This window comes from Danio aesculapii, chromosome 11, assembly GCF_903798145.1.
Source record: "Danio aesculapii chromosome 11, fDanAes4.1, whole genome shotgun sequence".
NCBI lineage: Eukaryota > Metazoa > Chordata > Actinopteri > Cypriniformes > Danionidae > Danio > Danio aesculapii.
The window spans coordinates 34,468,349-34,486,306 of NC_079445.1; the positions used below are offsets into that span (position 1 = coordinate 34,468,349).

Below are 17,958 nucleotides of genomic sequence, written 5' to 3' on the forward strand. Positions count from 1 at the left end.
TTTTAAAATACATGACCACAAATATCTTCATCTTAGATAATATTTATTAATTCATGAAGTGCTGCTGATATGGAAGCTTTGTTTGCCACAGGATTACAAACATAATTGGTTTTTACTGCGCCCTTGTTATACATGTATATGCACTGACTATATTATTAATATATTGTGCATAATTACATGCAACTATTCCTAAAGCTACCATACAGTAAGTGCATGATGTTAATTAATATTATTCAGTACGAGTTAAACTGTAACAAGGACACCGCAATAAAACAAAAATTAAGGGAAAAAAAAAACCTCACAATTCTGATTTTTACAATTTATGCCAAAACAAATATGGAAGCCCGTTCACGCCACTAAGTTAAAAATAAATAAAGTCAATAAATTAAGTCAGAATTGCGAGTTATGAAGTCAGAATTCTGAGTTATAGTCTCAATTCTGAGTTATAAAGTCAGAATTCTGAGTTATAAAGTCAGAAAGGGAATTCTGACTCAACTTGCAATTCTGACTTAACTCAGAATTGAGACTATAACTGAGAATTCTGACTTTATAACTCGCAATTCTGACTTTATAACTCACAATTCTGACTTTATAATTCAGAATTGAGACTATAACTCAGAATTCTGACTATAACTCACAATTCTGACTTTACAACTCAGAATTGAGACTATAACTCAGAATTCTGACTTAACTCAGAATTGAGACTAACTCAGAATTCTGACTTTATAACTCAGAATTCTGACTTTATAACTCACAATTCTAACCTTATAACTCAGAATTGAGACTATAACTCAGAATTCTGACTTTATAACTCGCAATTCTGACTTTATAACTCACAATTCTGAGACTATATCTCAGAATTCTGACTTTATAACTCACAACTCTGACTTTATAACTCGCAATTCTGACTTTATAACTCACAATTCTGACTTTATAATTCAGAATTGAGACTATAACTCAGAATTCTGACTATAACTCACAATTCTGACTTTACAACTCAGAATGAGACTATAACTCAGAATTGAGACTATAACTCAGAATTCTGACTTAACTCAGAATTGAGACTAACTCAGAATTCTGACTTTATAACTCACAATTCTGACTTTATAACTCACAATTCTGACCTTATAACTCAGAATTGAGACTATAACTCAGAATTCTGACTTTATAACTCGCAATTCTGACTTTATAACTCACAATTCTGAGACTATATCTCAGAATTCTGACTTTATAATTCAGAATTGAGACTATAACTCAGAATTCTGACTTTATAACTCGCAATTCTGACTTTATAACTCACAATTCTGACTTTATAACTCACAATTCTGACCTTATAACTCAGAATTGAGACTATAACTCAGAATTCTGACTTTATAACTCGCAATTCTGACTTATAACTCACAATTCTGAGACTATATCTCAGAATTCTGACTTTATAATTCATAATTGAGACTATAACTCAGAATTCTGACTTTATAACTCACAATTCTGACCTTATAACTCAGAATTGAGACTATAACTCAGAATTCTGACTTTATAATTCAGAATTGAGACTATAACTAAGAATTCTGACTAACAACTCGCAATTCTGACTTTATAACTTGCAATTCTGACTTTTAAAACACGGAATTGAGACTATAACTCCGAATTCTGACTTTATAACTCGCATTCTGACTTTATAACTCGGAATTCTGACTTATAACTCGCAACTAACTTTATGAATCAAAATTCTGACTTTTATTTTTTTATTTATTATTTTTTTTTATTCAGTGGCAGGAACGGGATTCCATAACAAAATCGGCATTGTCAGATTTGAAATATATTATTGAGATGCTATTGAATGTTCAAACTCAAAACGGAGAAAAAAAATGATTACGACACTGCAATTTTAACTTTTTTGTTTTATTTAAAAAAGCTAAAATTGATATGTTGTTATATTTATTGCATGATTTAAACTGATGTTTTATTTTTTAATAGTAAAATTTTACTATTAACCATTTAAATTTGTATTTATTGAATATAAAGCTAGCGTATGAAAAGAAACTAATCAAATCAGCATGACAACACTGACTTCAATGAAATGACCAACCAGATCTCAACGCATCAACAGTATATAGATGAGCGGACAACGCAAACTGTCAGTATAAAAAGAAATCCAGAAGAAAAATGTAGGTGATGACCTGATATTGCTTAGTGGTTCATTTCAGGAGCAACATCTTAAAAAAATTGCATGAAATACAACTCTGCACTGAGACAAGCCTGCAAGCTGAGCACGGTTGAAGGGCGCTGCATAAATTATGCAAATAAAATCGCATCTGGAAAAACAGGAGGGATCTCCGGCAACATATTTTGAGCCTTCCTTGTGCATTTTAAGATGAAAAAATGCTGTATTTGTTTCTTAAATTAGCAGCAAACTCTTAGCAAGTCATGCAGAAGTAATACTGTGAACTAACCAATTCTGAGTGATTTCATTGGCCTGATTTGATTTGAATTGCAATAAAAAGCGACATACAATTTTCAGATATGAAGTCTTCACTTCCTAAAGCTCTATCAATCTGCTGAAATTTCCCAAAGAACACCTAAGACCCCCTTTTCCCCATTCCCAATGCAATTCCCAGTGTCATTGCAAACAAAAATAAAAGAGATGCCGAGCTGTTGAGTAAATCAGGTCTCAACAGTTGCAGCGATGGATGGACCAGATACTGCGTCAGGAGACATAACACAAACTGCTTTCACAATGTTTGGCCTTCCACAACTGAATCCCCACCCTCGATTCTTCCATGGGAAGAGATATGCAAAGTAAAGATGACGTGAATATATATATCATTAATACATCTACGTCGATATATATTTGTAAAAACAAGCTGGCTTGGAAATGACGCTGGATCTCAGATTCGGTGAGCCACTAGAGTTTGGTTTCTTCCGCATGCATTGATGGTTTCTATGCATCTGCATGCAGCCTCCTGTAAAGATGAAGCGCTGCCGGCTACTACTTAAGCACAAAAATCCAGAGCTTCTGTGATATCTGATGGTGATCATCTAAAAGAGCCACGTTTGGTAATGAGTTCAATCGTTTTGCGGTCTACATGATGCTTTAAGGGAATATCGGTGACGAGCCGCATGCCCAGGGGGGGCGGAGCTTTTACAGTTCCCAGCCTGTAAACTCCGCCCATTTAAAAAAGGAAACAATCTTGAGCAGCAGATGTGAAACAAACAAACAAAATGATCCAGGAAGGACAGCTCTCCCCTAGCAGGTTTTTGGTCTTTTCAAATTGTTTTTGACAGTGTTTACAGAAATCCCTGGTGGTTTGGACGTGCAATACGGAGTGTATATACTGCTGAAAGAAATGCTAGGAAATCGCCTCGATCTGGTAGGAGCAGTCATCTGGAAGTAGGGCGGGTTTGGCTTCAGTAGTGCTCTTGGGTTGGGGGGCCAGTCAGGATCCACGCTTAGTTCTTGTGCCAGATGCATGTAGCGTGCCTTGGGCACTTTTCTCTGCTGGCAGCACAGCCAGGAGAAGCATTTAGATCCATACATGTCTATTCCTCCCTAGAGACACACACACACACACACACACAGTGGCAAGGAGGAACACATGGGAGGAGAAGATATACATATTTTACAAATTTCCTTGACAAGACAGAATTTAAACCTGTAATGGTAAACATGGTAAGTGAAATGAAATTCATATTCATCTGCAGAAACGATGTGAGAGCCTTTGGTTCGTTTTGTCATGCCTCCAAGCACATGCAAGGGAAATGAATGCCTATTTGAATTAATGCCAAAACTCAAACGGTGTGTAAGTTTTTGCTTTAGCTAATCTTAAGCTCCAAATGGCATAAATAAGAATGTTCCGGGTTCAAATCTATGGCATGCTGTCAGTTACCACAGAAAACAACAACTGGCTTCTACTTTAAAGACAAGCAAATGTGGTGTATAAAAGTTGCATACTTGCAATGCATGTGTAAAAAGTATGTTACGTTTCACGTACGTTTTGTTGTTTGTTTTGTGTTTCGCTTTCTCTTCTCTCTTCCATTGTGTACTCTGTCCTGTTTTAGGTGTGCAACCATTGGTCGCGAGGGCTGTCAATCACCATTATGACCCACTTGACGCACCAATCAGGAGCTGGTCCGCCACATATAAAAGGCGTTTGCTTGCGCTGTTCAGCAGAAGCGCTTGGTTCACCATCAAACTCCTCGCTTGTGTCGGTCAGCATGTTCGTTTGTGTTTGTATTAATTTGTTGCTGTTGTTTAGTCTCTCTCGTTTAAGTGATCTATTTAGATAAGCTTGTGCAGCTCAATTTATTATTGGGAAGTTGAACGATCTTTATGAGAATTGGATTATCAGATAAACTCTTGTTTTTCTAAAGGCTAACAGTATGCACTTAGCATATTTTTTTGTGTCAGTTTATGTAGGAGTTGTCACATTTGTAATTATGTTTTGGAATAGGTAAGAAGTTTAGTTAAGTGTCGCATACGCTGAAGATTACAGTTTTGTTTCTGCATTTTTCTTTGGTTTGTTAGTGTAGTGGGTTGGGGTTTAGTTAGATCATTTTGTGATATTTATTTCTTTGTTTTGGCAACACTCCTGTTTTTTTTTTTACTTCGATTATTTAAAATTACATCCTAAATGCTTACAGTCATTGTTCGATATGCTCTGTTTAATAAATTGTAAATTTTTGTTTCACTTATCCATTGTGTGTTCTCATTTTCACCTAGCACCATTAGAGACTCACTGAATGTTACATCTCATCCAACTTAATTACTTAACCTAAACGCGTAACCAGTAGGACAGGGATAAAGTTAAAAAGACACTAAATATGTATGCATTGCTTGTGTTAAAGTCCACATGAACCAGAAGCTGTGACCGTTTTTTTTTTTTTTTGTATTGAGACGCAGTTCCTAGAGAAACGGAATTTTAAATGAGAAAACAGTGGGTGTTTAAAGTTGGAGCGTGTAGAGGTTTATCTAACCAGTTTAAGATAATTTGGGACCCATTTAGGAAATATATCCAAGAACATGTTTTATTGTCAAATATAGATCTTGTTCCAGCAAATTGATCCTTTTTCTTTCCTAAGTGCAAAGTAGCGTGATATTGTGTGATGAGATTTTTCTATTTTGGTTTGTTTGTTTGTTGTCATTTTATGGGCTTATGTTAAAACTATCTAGACTTTTTGAAATTATATATATATATATATATATATATATATATATATATATATATATATATATATATATATATATATATATTATTTATTATTTATTTATTTATTTATTTTACTGTAATTTGCCATAAAGTCATAAATAAAAAACAGTTAGAAACGTTGAATAAAAAAAAACAGAAAACAGTGGTTGCGGCTTGTTTTTTCTACTGCGAGCTGATTGCATGTAGTAAAGTAGGCATTTTATTCCAAAAGATTTGAATGGTTTATTTTATAAGAGTAATTAGAACCTAACTCCTCCTCCTCACCTTTATGTTTGTTGTCAAAACTGACATTTGGAGGGGCGTGGTTAATTATTTTATCCACGCCCAGTACTTCAAAATCAAAATACTGAAAATTTTCTGAAAACAAGCAAAAAGTGCAGATTTTAAGCTTAGATTACAAGCGCAAACATTCTTTTTCTTAATGACATGCACAGTTGAATTGTTCACCACTAAACTGCCAATGTGAGCTAATAAAATATATGGTTAGTTTTGATTTCATTTGTACTTTAAAATGGAAATAGTGCGATTAAGATCGCTTACTAACCTTGGAAATAGTGTAACTAATACTGCTTCCTACTAACCTAAGGCACAACATTTTTTATACATCTATTTTAATATAAAATGCGCTGATAAAGATGTATTATTAAAGTAATTTAAATGTTATTTTTTCAAAATGTTAAGTTCAAAAAAATAATAATTTTGGATAGATATTTTATATTAAGTAAGGATTAAGTAAGGCCTTGTTCCATGGACTTCCATTTTAACTTCATTAATTAACACAGTTTTTGCTTTTATAATCTGAAGGAGAAGTCTAAATGATTTTTGTGGTAAAGGATGGCAGGCCACAGATACCGTCAATGGAGACGATTTTAAGCCCGGAACATTCCATTAAAGGAATATTCCAGGTGATCTGAAAATTAAAATGTACTTTAAGAAGCGAAAAGCTTTATCAGTATCAATGTTATTATTCACTAATTTTTTTTTTTTCAGGAACTGTAAGCTGAAATGAAATAAAACAAACTCAAAAATTACTTTCTTGGAGACATAGATAAAGTTTAAGTATTAAAATTAGCAAAACGGAAATAAAACAAAGCCAGATAAAACAAACATTTGAACTATAAATATAAACAGTTTAAAATATTATTGAATAGAATCATTATCTACATAATAAAGTAATACTAGATAGCACCTGCTTAAAGACACCACAAACGTGTGATGTAACATCTTACATGTGCTTTACAAGATGCAATATCCCACATTAATTAAATCAGTAATCTGTAACCAGACATTTGTCCACCTAGAAAAGTAGCCTCTCACTTTATGATTCAAGCAGTAAACAGTTATATGTGGCACTTGACAGCAGGCCACAGTCTCATTTTGAACCCTGAACATTCCTTTAAAGGAGTATTCAGAGTTATTTAATGTCTATGGCAGCTTGATTAAAGCACAGTTCAAATTACAGTGCAAAGATTTGGGACTGGTAAAATTCTTAAGATGCTTTTGAAGCCTTTTATGCTCACCAGGACAGTGTTTATTTGATCAAAACCTTTTGTGAAACATTATTACTAGAATTTAAATTAAGGGTTCCATTTACAGCAGGCATTATTTCAGTCATCTATGGAGGCTTGTTTCTGCCACAAACAGCAAATTTAACTGCAAGTTTTGTTTTCTAAGTCAATATTTAGGGACTAAGTCGAAGAGAAAATTAATGAATGATTATTTAATACTTATCAATATTATAAAATTTCATATTTTACAATTCTGACTTTTTCTTCTATTTGAGAATTTTAAGTTAGAATTACAAGATAAAAATAAAAATAAATTAAAAACAAATAAATAAATCGCAATTACAAATATCGAAGTTGGCATTGCATAATATAAACTCTATAAGTAAACAATTTACATAACATAAAACAACAATAAACATAAAACTCTATAAACAAACAATTTTGAGAATTTTAGAAATAAAAAAGGACAAGTTAAAATTGAGAGAAAAAAAAAATTTTTTTTCAAACTATTGCAAGATTTTTTTTGCATTATCGCCTAAACATAAACCATTTAAAAGAAATATTTATGCAACTCCGAGAAAAAAAGGTAGAATTGCAAGATGTCATTTCAGAAATAAAACATAAGGTAAAAAAAATAATAATAAAAAAATAAATAAAATAAAAAAAATAAAATCAATAAAAAAAATTTTTGCGCGTTATTGTCTAAACACAAATCAGTTACAAGAAATATTTATGCAACTCTTAGAACAAAAGTTAGAATTGCAAGAAGTACAGAAATGGAAAAAAATAAAAACGCAATTACAAATTTTAAAGTAAGTATTGCATAATATAAACTCTATAAACAAACAATTTACATAATGCACATAAAATAACATTAAACATAAAACTTAGATTTTGAGAAACTCAAATTCCAAAACTAGAGACAAAAGTCTAAAATGAGAGGAAAAAAATATAACTCAATTGTTGTCAATTGTTCCATTATTGTCTAAACAAAAATCAGTTTCAAGAAATATTTATGAGCTCTGAGAAAAAAAAAGTTAGAATTGCAAGATGCAAGTTCAGAAATGAAAAAATAAATAAATAAAATCGAAATTAGAAATATCAAAGTCGGTACTGCATAATATAAACTCCATACACAAACAATTTAGATAACAATAAACATAAAATAACAATAAACAAAAAAATGTGAAGTTTGAGAATTTTAAGAAACTCAAATTCCAAAAATAGAGTTAAAATTGAGGAAGAAAAATATAACTTTTGTGTTATTGTCTAAACATAAATCTGTTTACGCAATTCTGAAATTTATGCAACTCTGAGAAAAGTTATTTTTGAACTTGTTGCAATTCTGGGGAAAAAATGGCAATTACAAATATCGAAATCGGTATTGCTTAATATAAACTCTATAAACAAACAATTTACATAAAAAATAAACATAAAATAACAGTAAACATTAAAAAAACAACGTTGAGAATTGAGAATTTTGAGAAACTCCAATATCTCAAAAAGAGACAAAAGTCAAAATTGAGAAAAAAATAAAATAAAATTTTTTACCTCAATTGTAAGTTTTTTTTTGCGTTACTGCCCAAACAAAAATCATATAACTATAAGCAATTGCACAAAATAAAGGTGCAATTTTGAGAAAAAAAATTGCAAGACGTGAACTGAATTGTGAGAATTAATCTATTAATTCTAAAATTAAATTGAATTTTGCAATAAAGATTTACAATCATTATTTTTATTTTATTCCTGCATCAGAAACGAGCCTCCATCATCTGAAAGGATACCTGAAAATCTGACCAGTCATATGCCAATAAACTCAACACTGAAGTTAAAGAACCAGAAAAACCAGAAGCAGCTTTCCACAGACATTAAACTTGCAAAAACCCAGAATATTCCTTTAACCAAAACCAGAAGCTTCATCGACACAAAACACAACATATCAGAACTTTAGTGCAAGTTTTGACCGTGTTAGACGTGTTAGACATTGCTCATTTAGCCACATACCTGCACCGTCATCCCAAACACGCAGTTTAACCAAGACGGCGTAGCGCACACACGTATGCAGTAGTTGCAACTACAGAAGGAGCATTAGAGGAAAATGGGGGGGAAGTGGGGTAATCAGAGTCCCCACAAGGGGGCACTAGAGAGCGTTCAGAAAAATCATGTTGGCGCATGCAAGGCCAAACGTTAAAACAGAGTGTTGGGTGTGAGGGAGAGAGAAAGGAGGAAGGATAGTGGGGAAAAAGTGAAAGTGAGAGGGAGGGAAAAAGGCGGAGTGGACACCAGGAAGTGAAAAGGCAACGGTGAACTGAAGTGTCAGATTTTTTCCCAACCTGTGGTATCGGGCCTGCAGGGGAGACGCCATAGCTTCCCTGCTTGTCTCTGCTGAACACATGCTTCCATAAGATGACGTCAAGCACGACGGTCTAAAGAATAATCGCAGTAGGGCGGAAAGAATGAAGAGAGCTACGGATCACATGGCTAGCAAAAGATTTATGGTCATCATTTTGTGTCTGCTTGTTCCTGGTCAAGAGCAAAACTAAATACATTGCTTGAAAGGGCAGTGATTTATTCTTCTTATTATTTTTTGGACTGTGTGTTAGTTCAGGAGAAACAGAAGAGGGCAGGAGATTTATGTTGGTTTAGAGCTGCACGATTAAATGCGTTCTTGATTCAAAGAATTGTGGGATCTTATTCCTAAATGACAATGTCTATTACACTTTTGGCGATAGAATCACCGCAGATCTCTATTTGACCCACAGTTGTCATGTATGATTATTTATTATTTGTGTGTTATGAAAAGTTGCATTTTTCCGTAAGTATTGGGATAACAGCTTGTAGTTTTGATATAAAGGCGTCTACGGTAGTAATTAAAAGTGTAATCTTGAAGTGTTACTGTGCGTTCACACCGAAGGTGGCAAGATCGTCAAAGTAGCCGAAAGCAATTCATTTCTAATGGGAGCCAGTGGCGATAAGTGGCAAGGAGTGGTGTGGCATGTCTTCGCGGTATGGGTGTTGAGGAGAGTTGAAATCAAGTCAACTTTATGGTAATGAGTTATGACTAGGGCCAGACAGAATCTGCTGACATTTTTTGCTATTTCTGTGCAGAATTGTGTTAAAAATCTGCGGATTTATGCAGAATTATTTTAGGAGTATCATTTGTAAAATCTTAATATATGAAATAAAAAGTAATACATTTTTAACTTTTATTCAATGTTTACAATGCAAATCCAATTAGATCCACTTATTTAACTTATACTTATTTAACAAAGCAAGTCTCTCATATAATATATCTACTAAAAGACAGAAAACATAACTTTACAGACTGAATTTTAAATAAATCATATGAATATTTTTATAATAGTCAATAATAGTACTGTAATTAATTTAGAAACTGAATAAATATAAATTTACACACATTTACACAAGTAAATAAACAATCAATGATAGGCTGAAAATCTGCGGAATACTGCGTGTGCAGATTCCGTGTGGGCCTAGTTATGACATGGTTTAGCAGCAATCAATCGGACTGTTGAACTCTACCGCTTGAGAGGATTCCAGAGAACACGGTCACTATGAACTTTGGTTCCGACCACAGTTGTTCCCAAGGCTTTGATTATTGTGGTTGCCAGATTTCCAACTGTTTACGATGTTTTCTTAGAGGGACATACTATAAAAAATAGTTACTGCCGAGTTGATGGCCATTAATATATATGTATATTTCTTCAACCTATTTCTAAACATAACCCATTTCTATTAACTGATTTACTGAAACAGTGTCAGTCCAGTTTTCAATGTTTAAGTTCAGTTTAGCTCAGTTCAGTGTGGTTTAATAATCACTACTGAGAGTCCAAACACTGAAGAGCAAATCCATCGATGCGCAGCTCTACAGATCCCGAACCATGCAAGCCAGTGGCGACAGCGGCGAGGAAAAAAACTTCACCAATTGACGAAAGTGAAGAATTAAAAACCTCGAGAGAAACCAGACTCAGTTGGGCACGACCATTTCTCCTATGGCCAAACGTCTTGTGCAGAGCTGAAGTCTAGGCACTGGAGACTGCAGCTCTGCACAAGACGATTGGCAAATCATGGCAAAGATTTTCTCTGCAACATTTTTATGCTAGAAAGCATGTTTTTATGTGGGAATGTAACTGATTTGCTGATATGCTGCAACGAGCGCTTTAAATACGAGATCAATGTAACAAATTTTGACGCTCTCACCGGTGGAGCAGTAAAGGCAGACATCATTGTCACCAGGGCGGCCAGAGCAAACTCTCAAAGTGACGCTCTCGCCACCTTCGGTGTGAACGCACAAGCAAATTTAATTTTATACACTACTAAATGTCATTAGTAGTTTACAGAATAAAACTTAAATTATGTTCCAGAATTTTTAAGTTAAGTTTAAGTCATTACTCTTTTTTCTTTAGTTATAGATTTAAAGGCACAGTATGCAATTTACCACTAGAGGGCGTGTGTTCATAACAAACAAAGGCATCATCTGATGACACGTAACACTCAGAGGCTGTTTCCATGACAACGATGTAGCCAAAAACACAAAAGTTATTTCTTTCACGTTTACACCACAACTTTTTCAAAATTATTTTTAAATCAACACTGCCCTAAACACTTGACAACGGTGGGATTTTCAAAAACTTTTACTTTGAAACCCATTTTCTGATTTATTTTGCCTGAAAATGTTGAGTAAACAACTGTTGTGTTTATTACATTCTACACAACTCATGTTTATGCTAAGGTATTCAAAACTTATTACCATGGTAGTATGTAGGGTGTATGATGTCATTAGCACTAGTTAAAATTTGAACATTGGGGATAACGACAGTACATAAGCTAAACCCATTACATCCCATCCTTAAGGGGCGTCAGCATCAATGCTTTCAATTCACTTTGAATGGGTGACGTCAAGCATTGCCGAACTGAATTGTGGATCCGTTGGTGCCGCTTCATCAGCGTTGCTCGCTGCAGAAGTTTGGGATTTCTCAACTTTCCAAACACCAATGGAAGCATCAGCCAATCAGATCGCTTTATGCAAATACTCCAGCTCATACAGCAGCTGATTACGGACTAATTTTAATGGCTGATGCTGCTATGACGATCGCGTCAGCCCCAACTTCAGACAAGCGCTGATGCTGAAGCCCCGTGTGAATCGGGCGTAACCATTTTGTATATTTAAATAAACAAATCTTACATATTGTGCCTTTAAGTTAGAACTACAGGTTAATTACATGCTCTGTTGACTAGCTGTCTATTCAAAAAATCATGGGAGTATCATCTTCATTTCAAACGTCTAACCAGAATCGTGCAGCTCTACTTTATTCTGGACCAAAAGTCAATGAGCATAAACGAGATCACATGATTGGCTGCTGAACTCCAGTGTTCTATTGATTGACAGGTGAAAGAGATCAGCTGAAAGGGGCGTGACCTTTCGTCAACACCAGGAAGTAGTCAGGATCTAAAAGGCAAAGCAAACAGCCGCTATGCTACTACAATAATTGCTGGTATGTCTGAATCATGGCAAGAATAATTTGACCCTTTCTTAGGGCTGGATTCAGAGGCAGAGGAAGCTGCTGATGATGCTGCTGCTGCTAAATCAGACGCGCTGTACAATTCGCCACTGTATCTGGTCAAAATTAAACTTGTCCTGTATATCAGCCTTAGCAGAGCAGATACCATTAAGCTTGAATAGAGATGGGAAAAATGGTTAGAAATTTACTTGATTCTTATACATTTTAATGATCAGAATAAATTATTTTTAACATTACATGAAATATTTCTTAGTCAAGTTGATTGCAATTAAAAAAATAATAAAACAAATAGAGCTGCTTACTATATTAAAAGTAATGTGTGAGCCATTTTTAAGTTCATTCGAGTCATTATATTATATATTATAAAATTGAAATAGATTTATATCTATATGTATATTTATTTATTTATTTTTTAAATAACCAGCTTTTAATTCCAAACTAATTGTTGTCTATGTAGAAGTTAATGTATTACCCATCAAATGAAATACATTCATTGGCTTGCAGCAAGAGCAGTGTGTTATGACCCAGGCTGAAGGGTCTACTACACCTGACTATCACATCCTATCAGTAAAATGATCATCTTTAATACAGTATAGTACTAATTACCCCAAATATATACTGTGTATGAGCTAAAAATATAATTGGCTAACCATTTCAATCCCCCAACCTTGACCAGATTAAAATGCACTTGTTTTATTATGTGAATATCCATGTGTCTTATGCTTACCTCAATAATGACAGACACTATGGTGTTGGCCAGTATTATAATCACCATAGACACACGCCAGCTCAAAGGAACACACACCAGCTGAGGAGAACGTGGACAGCGTTAGAAAAATCTAATAAAACCATGTTCAACAGCTCAGAAAGGTTAAAAACGAAAGACGTCAAATAAATGAAAATTAATATTTGTGAAAACCATGATACGTTTTGATGCAGCATAATTGTTTTTCATTTCTAATCAACCCCAAAATGTCTGACTAATAGTTTTGTCTAGATTGTAGAAGGGCCTGAGCGACTTTTATCAAAGCTAATGGACATATACACTCACCAGCCACTTTATTAGGTACACCTTACTAGTACCTGATTGGACACCCTTTTGCCTTAAGAACAGCATTAATTATTCGTGGCATAGATTCAACAAGGTACTGAAAAGATTTTAGTCCATATTGACATGATAGCATCACACAGTTGCTGCAGATTTGCCGCCTGCACATCTATGATGCGAATCTCCTGATGCACCACATCCCAAAGGGGCTCTATTGGATTGAGGTCTGGTGACAGTGGAGGCCATTTGAGTACAGTGACTCATTGTCATGTTTAAGAAACCAGTCTGAGATGATTCACGCTTTATGACATGGTGCGTTATCCTGCTGGATGTAGCCATCGAAAAATTGGTTCACTGTGGTCATAAAGGGATAGACATGGTCAGCAATAATACTCCGGTACGGCTCGGCTGAAAGTGTGCCAAGAAAATATCCCCATTTTACGGCCACAGAACTGCCACTCACTGAATATTTTCTCTTTTTTGGACCATTCTCTATAAACCCTAGAGATGGTTGTACGTGAAAATTTAAGAAGATCAGCAGTTTCTGAAATACTGACACCAGCCAGCCTGGCACCAACAACCATGCCACATTCAAAGTCACTTAAATCACCTTTTTTCCCAATTAGGATACTTGGCTTGAACCGTAGCAGATCGTCTTGACCATGTCTACATGCCTAAATGCATTGAGTTGCTGCCATGAGATTGGCTGATTAGAAATTTGCGTTAACGACTAGTTGGAGAGGTGTACCTAATAAAGTGTCCAGTAAGTGTATCATCTGAATGACTCCAAAATATAAAGATGCAAACATACCTCCAAAAACTGGTAGATTCCAGAGATTGGGAAAAACATGATGAAAAACATGAAAATGACAAGAATTAAAGCGGAGAGGACAAATGGCCCTGAAAAAGAAAAGAAAAAAAATCCTCAGACAACTAGAAACACAATTAATGTACTGTAACTAAGAAATAGATTTCCTTTGGTATTAAAAGAGACTGGTATTATATATATTATATAGACCCTTTTTATATGATGTAAAATAGGTTTCTGTTATCCCTAGATTGTGTATGTGAAGTTTCAGCTGAAAAATAACAGACAAGATATTTTTAGAAGTCTTTAAAACGGCCCCTTTTAGGATTTGATTCAAATTACACTGTTTTGGTGTCTGTCTCTTTAAATTTAAATAAGCCATTTTCAAAAGAGGGCGGAGCTACAAATGCCTGTGTCAGCATAGTGGCAGATTCAAAAACAAGACTAACGTCTAACGCTAATGAGGGAGAGATAGTCATTAATGGGCGGGGCTTTCCCCCTCTGATGACACGTACAAATAAAGAATGTCGATAAAAGTGTTCCTGCAGACTGTTTTAATCAAGTGTGATTCTAAAACAGAATTTATAATAATGATTTTTTACATTTTTATAGTGCTGTTTCTGGACTCTTAAAGCACTTTACACATTTTTTGGGTGGGAATCTCCTCATCCACCACCAGTGTGCAGCATGCACCTGGATAACGCGATGGCAGCCATATTGTGCCATACATCACACACCAGCTAATTGGTGAAGAGGAGACAGAGTGATGAAGCCATTTATAATAGGGGGATGGTTAGGAGGCCATTATGGACAAAGTCCAGTGGCCAAATTTGGCCAGGATGCCAGAGTTAAACCCCTCTTTTTCGAAGGACATCCAGGGATTTTTAACGACCACAGAAAGTCGGGACCTCGGTTTAACGTCTCATCCAAAAGATGGCACTCACTGAGAAGTAAAGAGTCCCCGTCAATATACTTGGGTGTTAGGACCCACACAGACCACAGGTTGGGCACCCTCTGCTGGTCGCACAAACACCACTTACGGCAGCAACCTAGCTTTCCCATGTGGTCTCCCATCAAGGTACTGACCAGGCGCAGCCCTGCTTAGCTCAGTAGGTGACCATGTCAGAGATGCAGAGACCTAACTGCCGGCTATTAATAAAATTGATTAGATTAGATGCTGGTTATCTTCACACACTGTTGCCACACAACTGTGTTTAAACCTCTTAAAACGTGATTTTTGCATTAATATTAATATAGCAACATCGTGTTTTTTTTTTGTGTATTGTATCCCAAAACTGTAATATTTTTGCATCTATTTCACACAATTTGAAATGTTGTTGTTGTTAATGGATTATAATATTGTGGCTGATTAAAATTAGGTATTTGACAAAAACGACAACTCGAATAAGAATAAAAAAAATGCTCTCATGAGGGTAAAATATGACATATTTTCCAGTTAAGTTGATTTCAGACTCTCAAAGACAGCTTTGTTAGTTGTCTGTCATGCTGAACGCATCAATATTCATCCTTACAGTTCTTGTAGCTGGGCTGGCGGAAAGGTTTTCCTTTGGAGAAGACGATGGCAACAATGAGATACTGAAACGAGGAGATGAAGAACAGCGTAGTGTTCACATCATTGACTATATTTTCTTCTTTAGTCCCGGTGGAGTTACTGTAGTTATCCATGTGATGAGGAAGAGAGCAATTGTAGAAACTGTAAATAAAAGAAGCAAATTAAAAACAAAATAAAAGTACATTCATAGGCAAGCACGCACTACACCGTCAGACACAAACAAATGTGGACAGTCACACCATGTCCTAATTACACACAACAAGATTCCAGTGACAAGCAATTTAGATGTCAGCACCAAACCATTTAATATCAACCACTGTACTCCTGGTAAAATGGTAAGGGATATAATCTAATTAATACACAGTTAAGCTATTTAACATGATTATAATTACAAAGGGTACTAAATTCCTTAATGACTTATTAATGTGCGCATGATCTAGAAGGACGTGTTCAGAACACTGATGGCAGTCAGTCAGTAACAGTAACAGTGGTAAACATGCGTTCATGAATGCAAGTTGATTTATGCTCCTTATATTTGGACTCTCAGTAGTGATTATTAAACCACACTGAACTGAGCTAAACTGAACTGAACTTAAACACTACAAACTGAACTACACTGTTCCTATTTACTATGACCTTTTATGTGAAGCTGCTTTGACACAATCTACATTGTATAAGCGCTATACAAATAAAGGTGAATTGAATTGAATTGAATCCTTTATCTTTTATATAGAGTAATCCTGTTTATCATGTTATAGTGATCCTGCTAAGGCATGGTTGACTGATATTATTAGTTCATTTTAGAGTTTCCTGCGCCTATATTTAGCACCTATCAAGTCAAATTTTATATTCATGTTAATTTAAAATGTATGCTGAAATAAATGTGTTACTGTATACAGACAGATTCTGATAAGTTATTTATATCAGATTAAACCACACATATTACCACATCTGTTCATTTGAGAACTGTAAAATACTAGAGGATGTAAAGTGCCACATTGTGAAGAGATCAAACATTAAACATCATCTGTCTCCTGTCACACTTCTGGCTGGGGCTACGTAGTGGACTAGCATTCCTCCCAGATAAAATGAGTATTACAATTGTTTATATTTGCTGAGTGAGTGATAATGTTGGTTTTGAGTCACTGTCTTTCATTTACAAACCGTTTGTTAGTCATTTTATTTTTAAAATATTGTTATTTGCTTTATTTTTATTTTATATCTGCTACTGCTTTCTGTAGTATGACAATAAATGTCATGTAAAATGGTGTTTAAGCTCACATTGGCAGCATTCTGTTCCTGAGGAGCTCATTGTCATTGAAGTTTATGGTGTTGTTTTGCCGCGACATCAATGAAATACAAAACAGACCCAGTCTGTTGTGATTGGTCGACTGCATTCATCTTGAGACAGTGAGAAATGCCCAGCACAGCTTATCAACAAGTAGTCAGAGTGTATGTGTGAGCCCAATGCAGGAGTGCATTAAAGCAATGCAGTTTAACACCAGCATTTTGCTCTATTCTTAACCACAAGTAAAAACAGTGACACATTCACTTTTAATCCACACAGTAGCAAAAACTGAACATTTTTGAAACTTGACCGCTGCACGCGTGTAAGAACAGCTGATGGTGGCCATAAGCAACAACAAACAGCAGTGGATCGCGAGCTCACAAAGCATTTAAATCCATAAACAAATCGGCACGCATCATGTTTTAGACGCGATATGTGAATATAAAGAGTAACCAGATACAGTACAAGCGGTTACAAGCAACAAAAAACAGTTATATACATAATTTGCAAGCTAGAGAAACCATTTAAGCAACCATTTAAAAAAATCGCACTTATGTACACTTGTGAAATGGAGGAAGAAACTGATCCATGATCCACTGATCCATGTACCGATAAAGCTCCTGTCAAGCTCTGACAAAGTTCCATACATCAATAGTCTTTTCTGACCCTTCCTTTAACAAACGGCCAACAAATCCTGCATTGTAAGCGTGTAGATTACTGAAGCACTCGTCAGAAAATGCCGGGAACACGCACAAGGCTGGAGCTATAATGCTGAGGTATTTTTGCGAAAATAAACTTCAACCACCGACTCTTCACAGCCTCATCTTGGAGTAGGGAAAACAACACTAACTTTCCCTCATACTTCAGAGCACAGTGTCTTCGCTATTTGATTCAACCTTATAAAAATCTGCTTCAGTGTTTGTAGTCTTCTTTTTCTTGCTACAGTGTTTGTGGGCAGGGGCCAGGGGTTTCAATTTTCCTGG

The 17,958-nt window shown here is 35.1% G+C and overlaps 1 protein-coding gene across 3 annotated transcripts in view; it reads right to left on the bottom strand.

Annotated features, from left to right (window-relative positions):
• Positions 1–2,772: 2,772 nt before the first annotated feature.
• Positions 2,773–17,958, bottom strand: part of LOC130236942 (polyamine-transporting ATPase 13A3-like) — a 76,440-nt gene continuing 61,254 nt past the window's right edge. For 2 of the 3 annotated variants that reach the window (XM_056467701.1, XM_056467702.1), the window contains exons 30-34: positions 15,647–15,828; positions 14,118–14,206; positions 12,986–13,066; positions 9,049–9,141; positions 2,773–3,550 (exon numbers count right to left, since the gene is read on the bottom strand). In XM_056467701.1, the coding sequence (XP_056323676.1) occupies positions 3,248–3,550; positions 9,049–9,141; positions 12,986–13,066; positions 14,118–14,206; positions 15,647–15,828 (748 nt within the window). In that variant the 3' untranslated portion in view covers positions 2,773–3,247. The remainder of the gene's footprint in view (positions 3,551–9,048; positions 9,142–12,985; positions 13,067–14,117; positions 14,207–15,646; positions 15,829–17,958) is intronic. The other variant, XM_056467703.1, reaches the window with a different exon arrangement.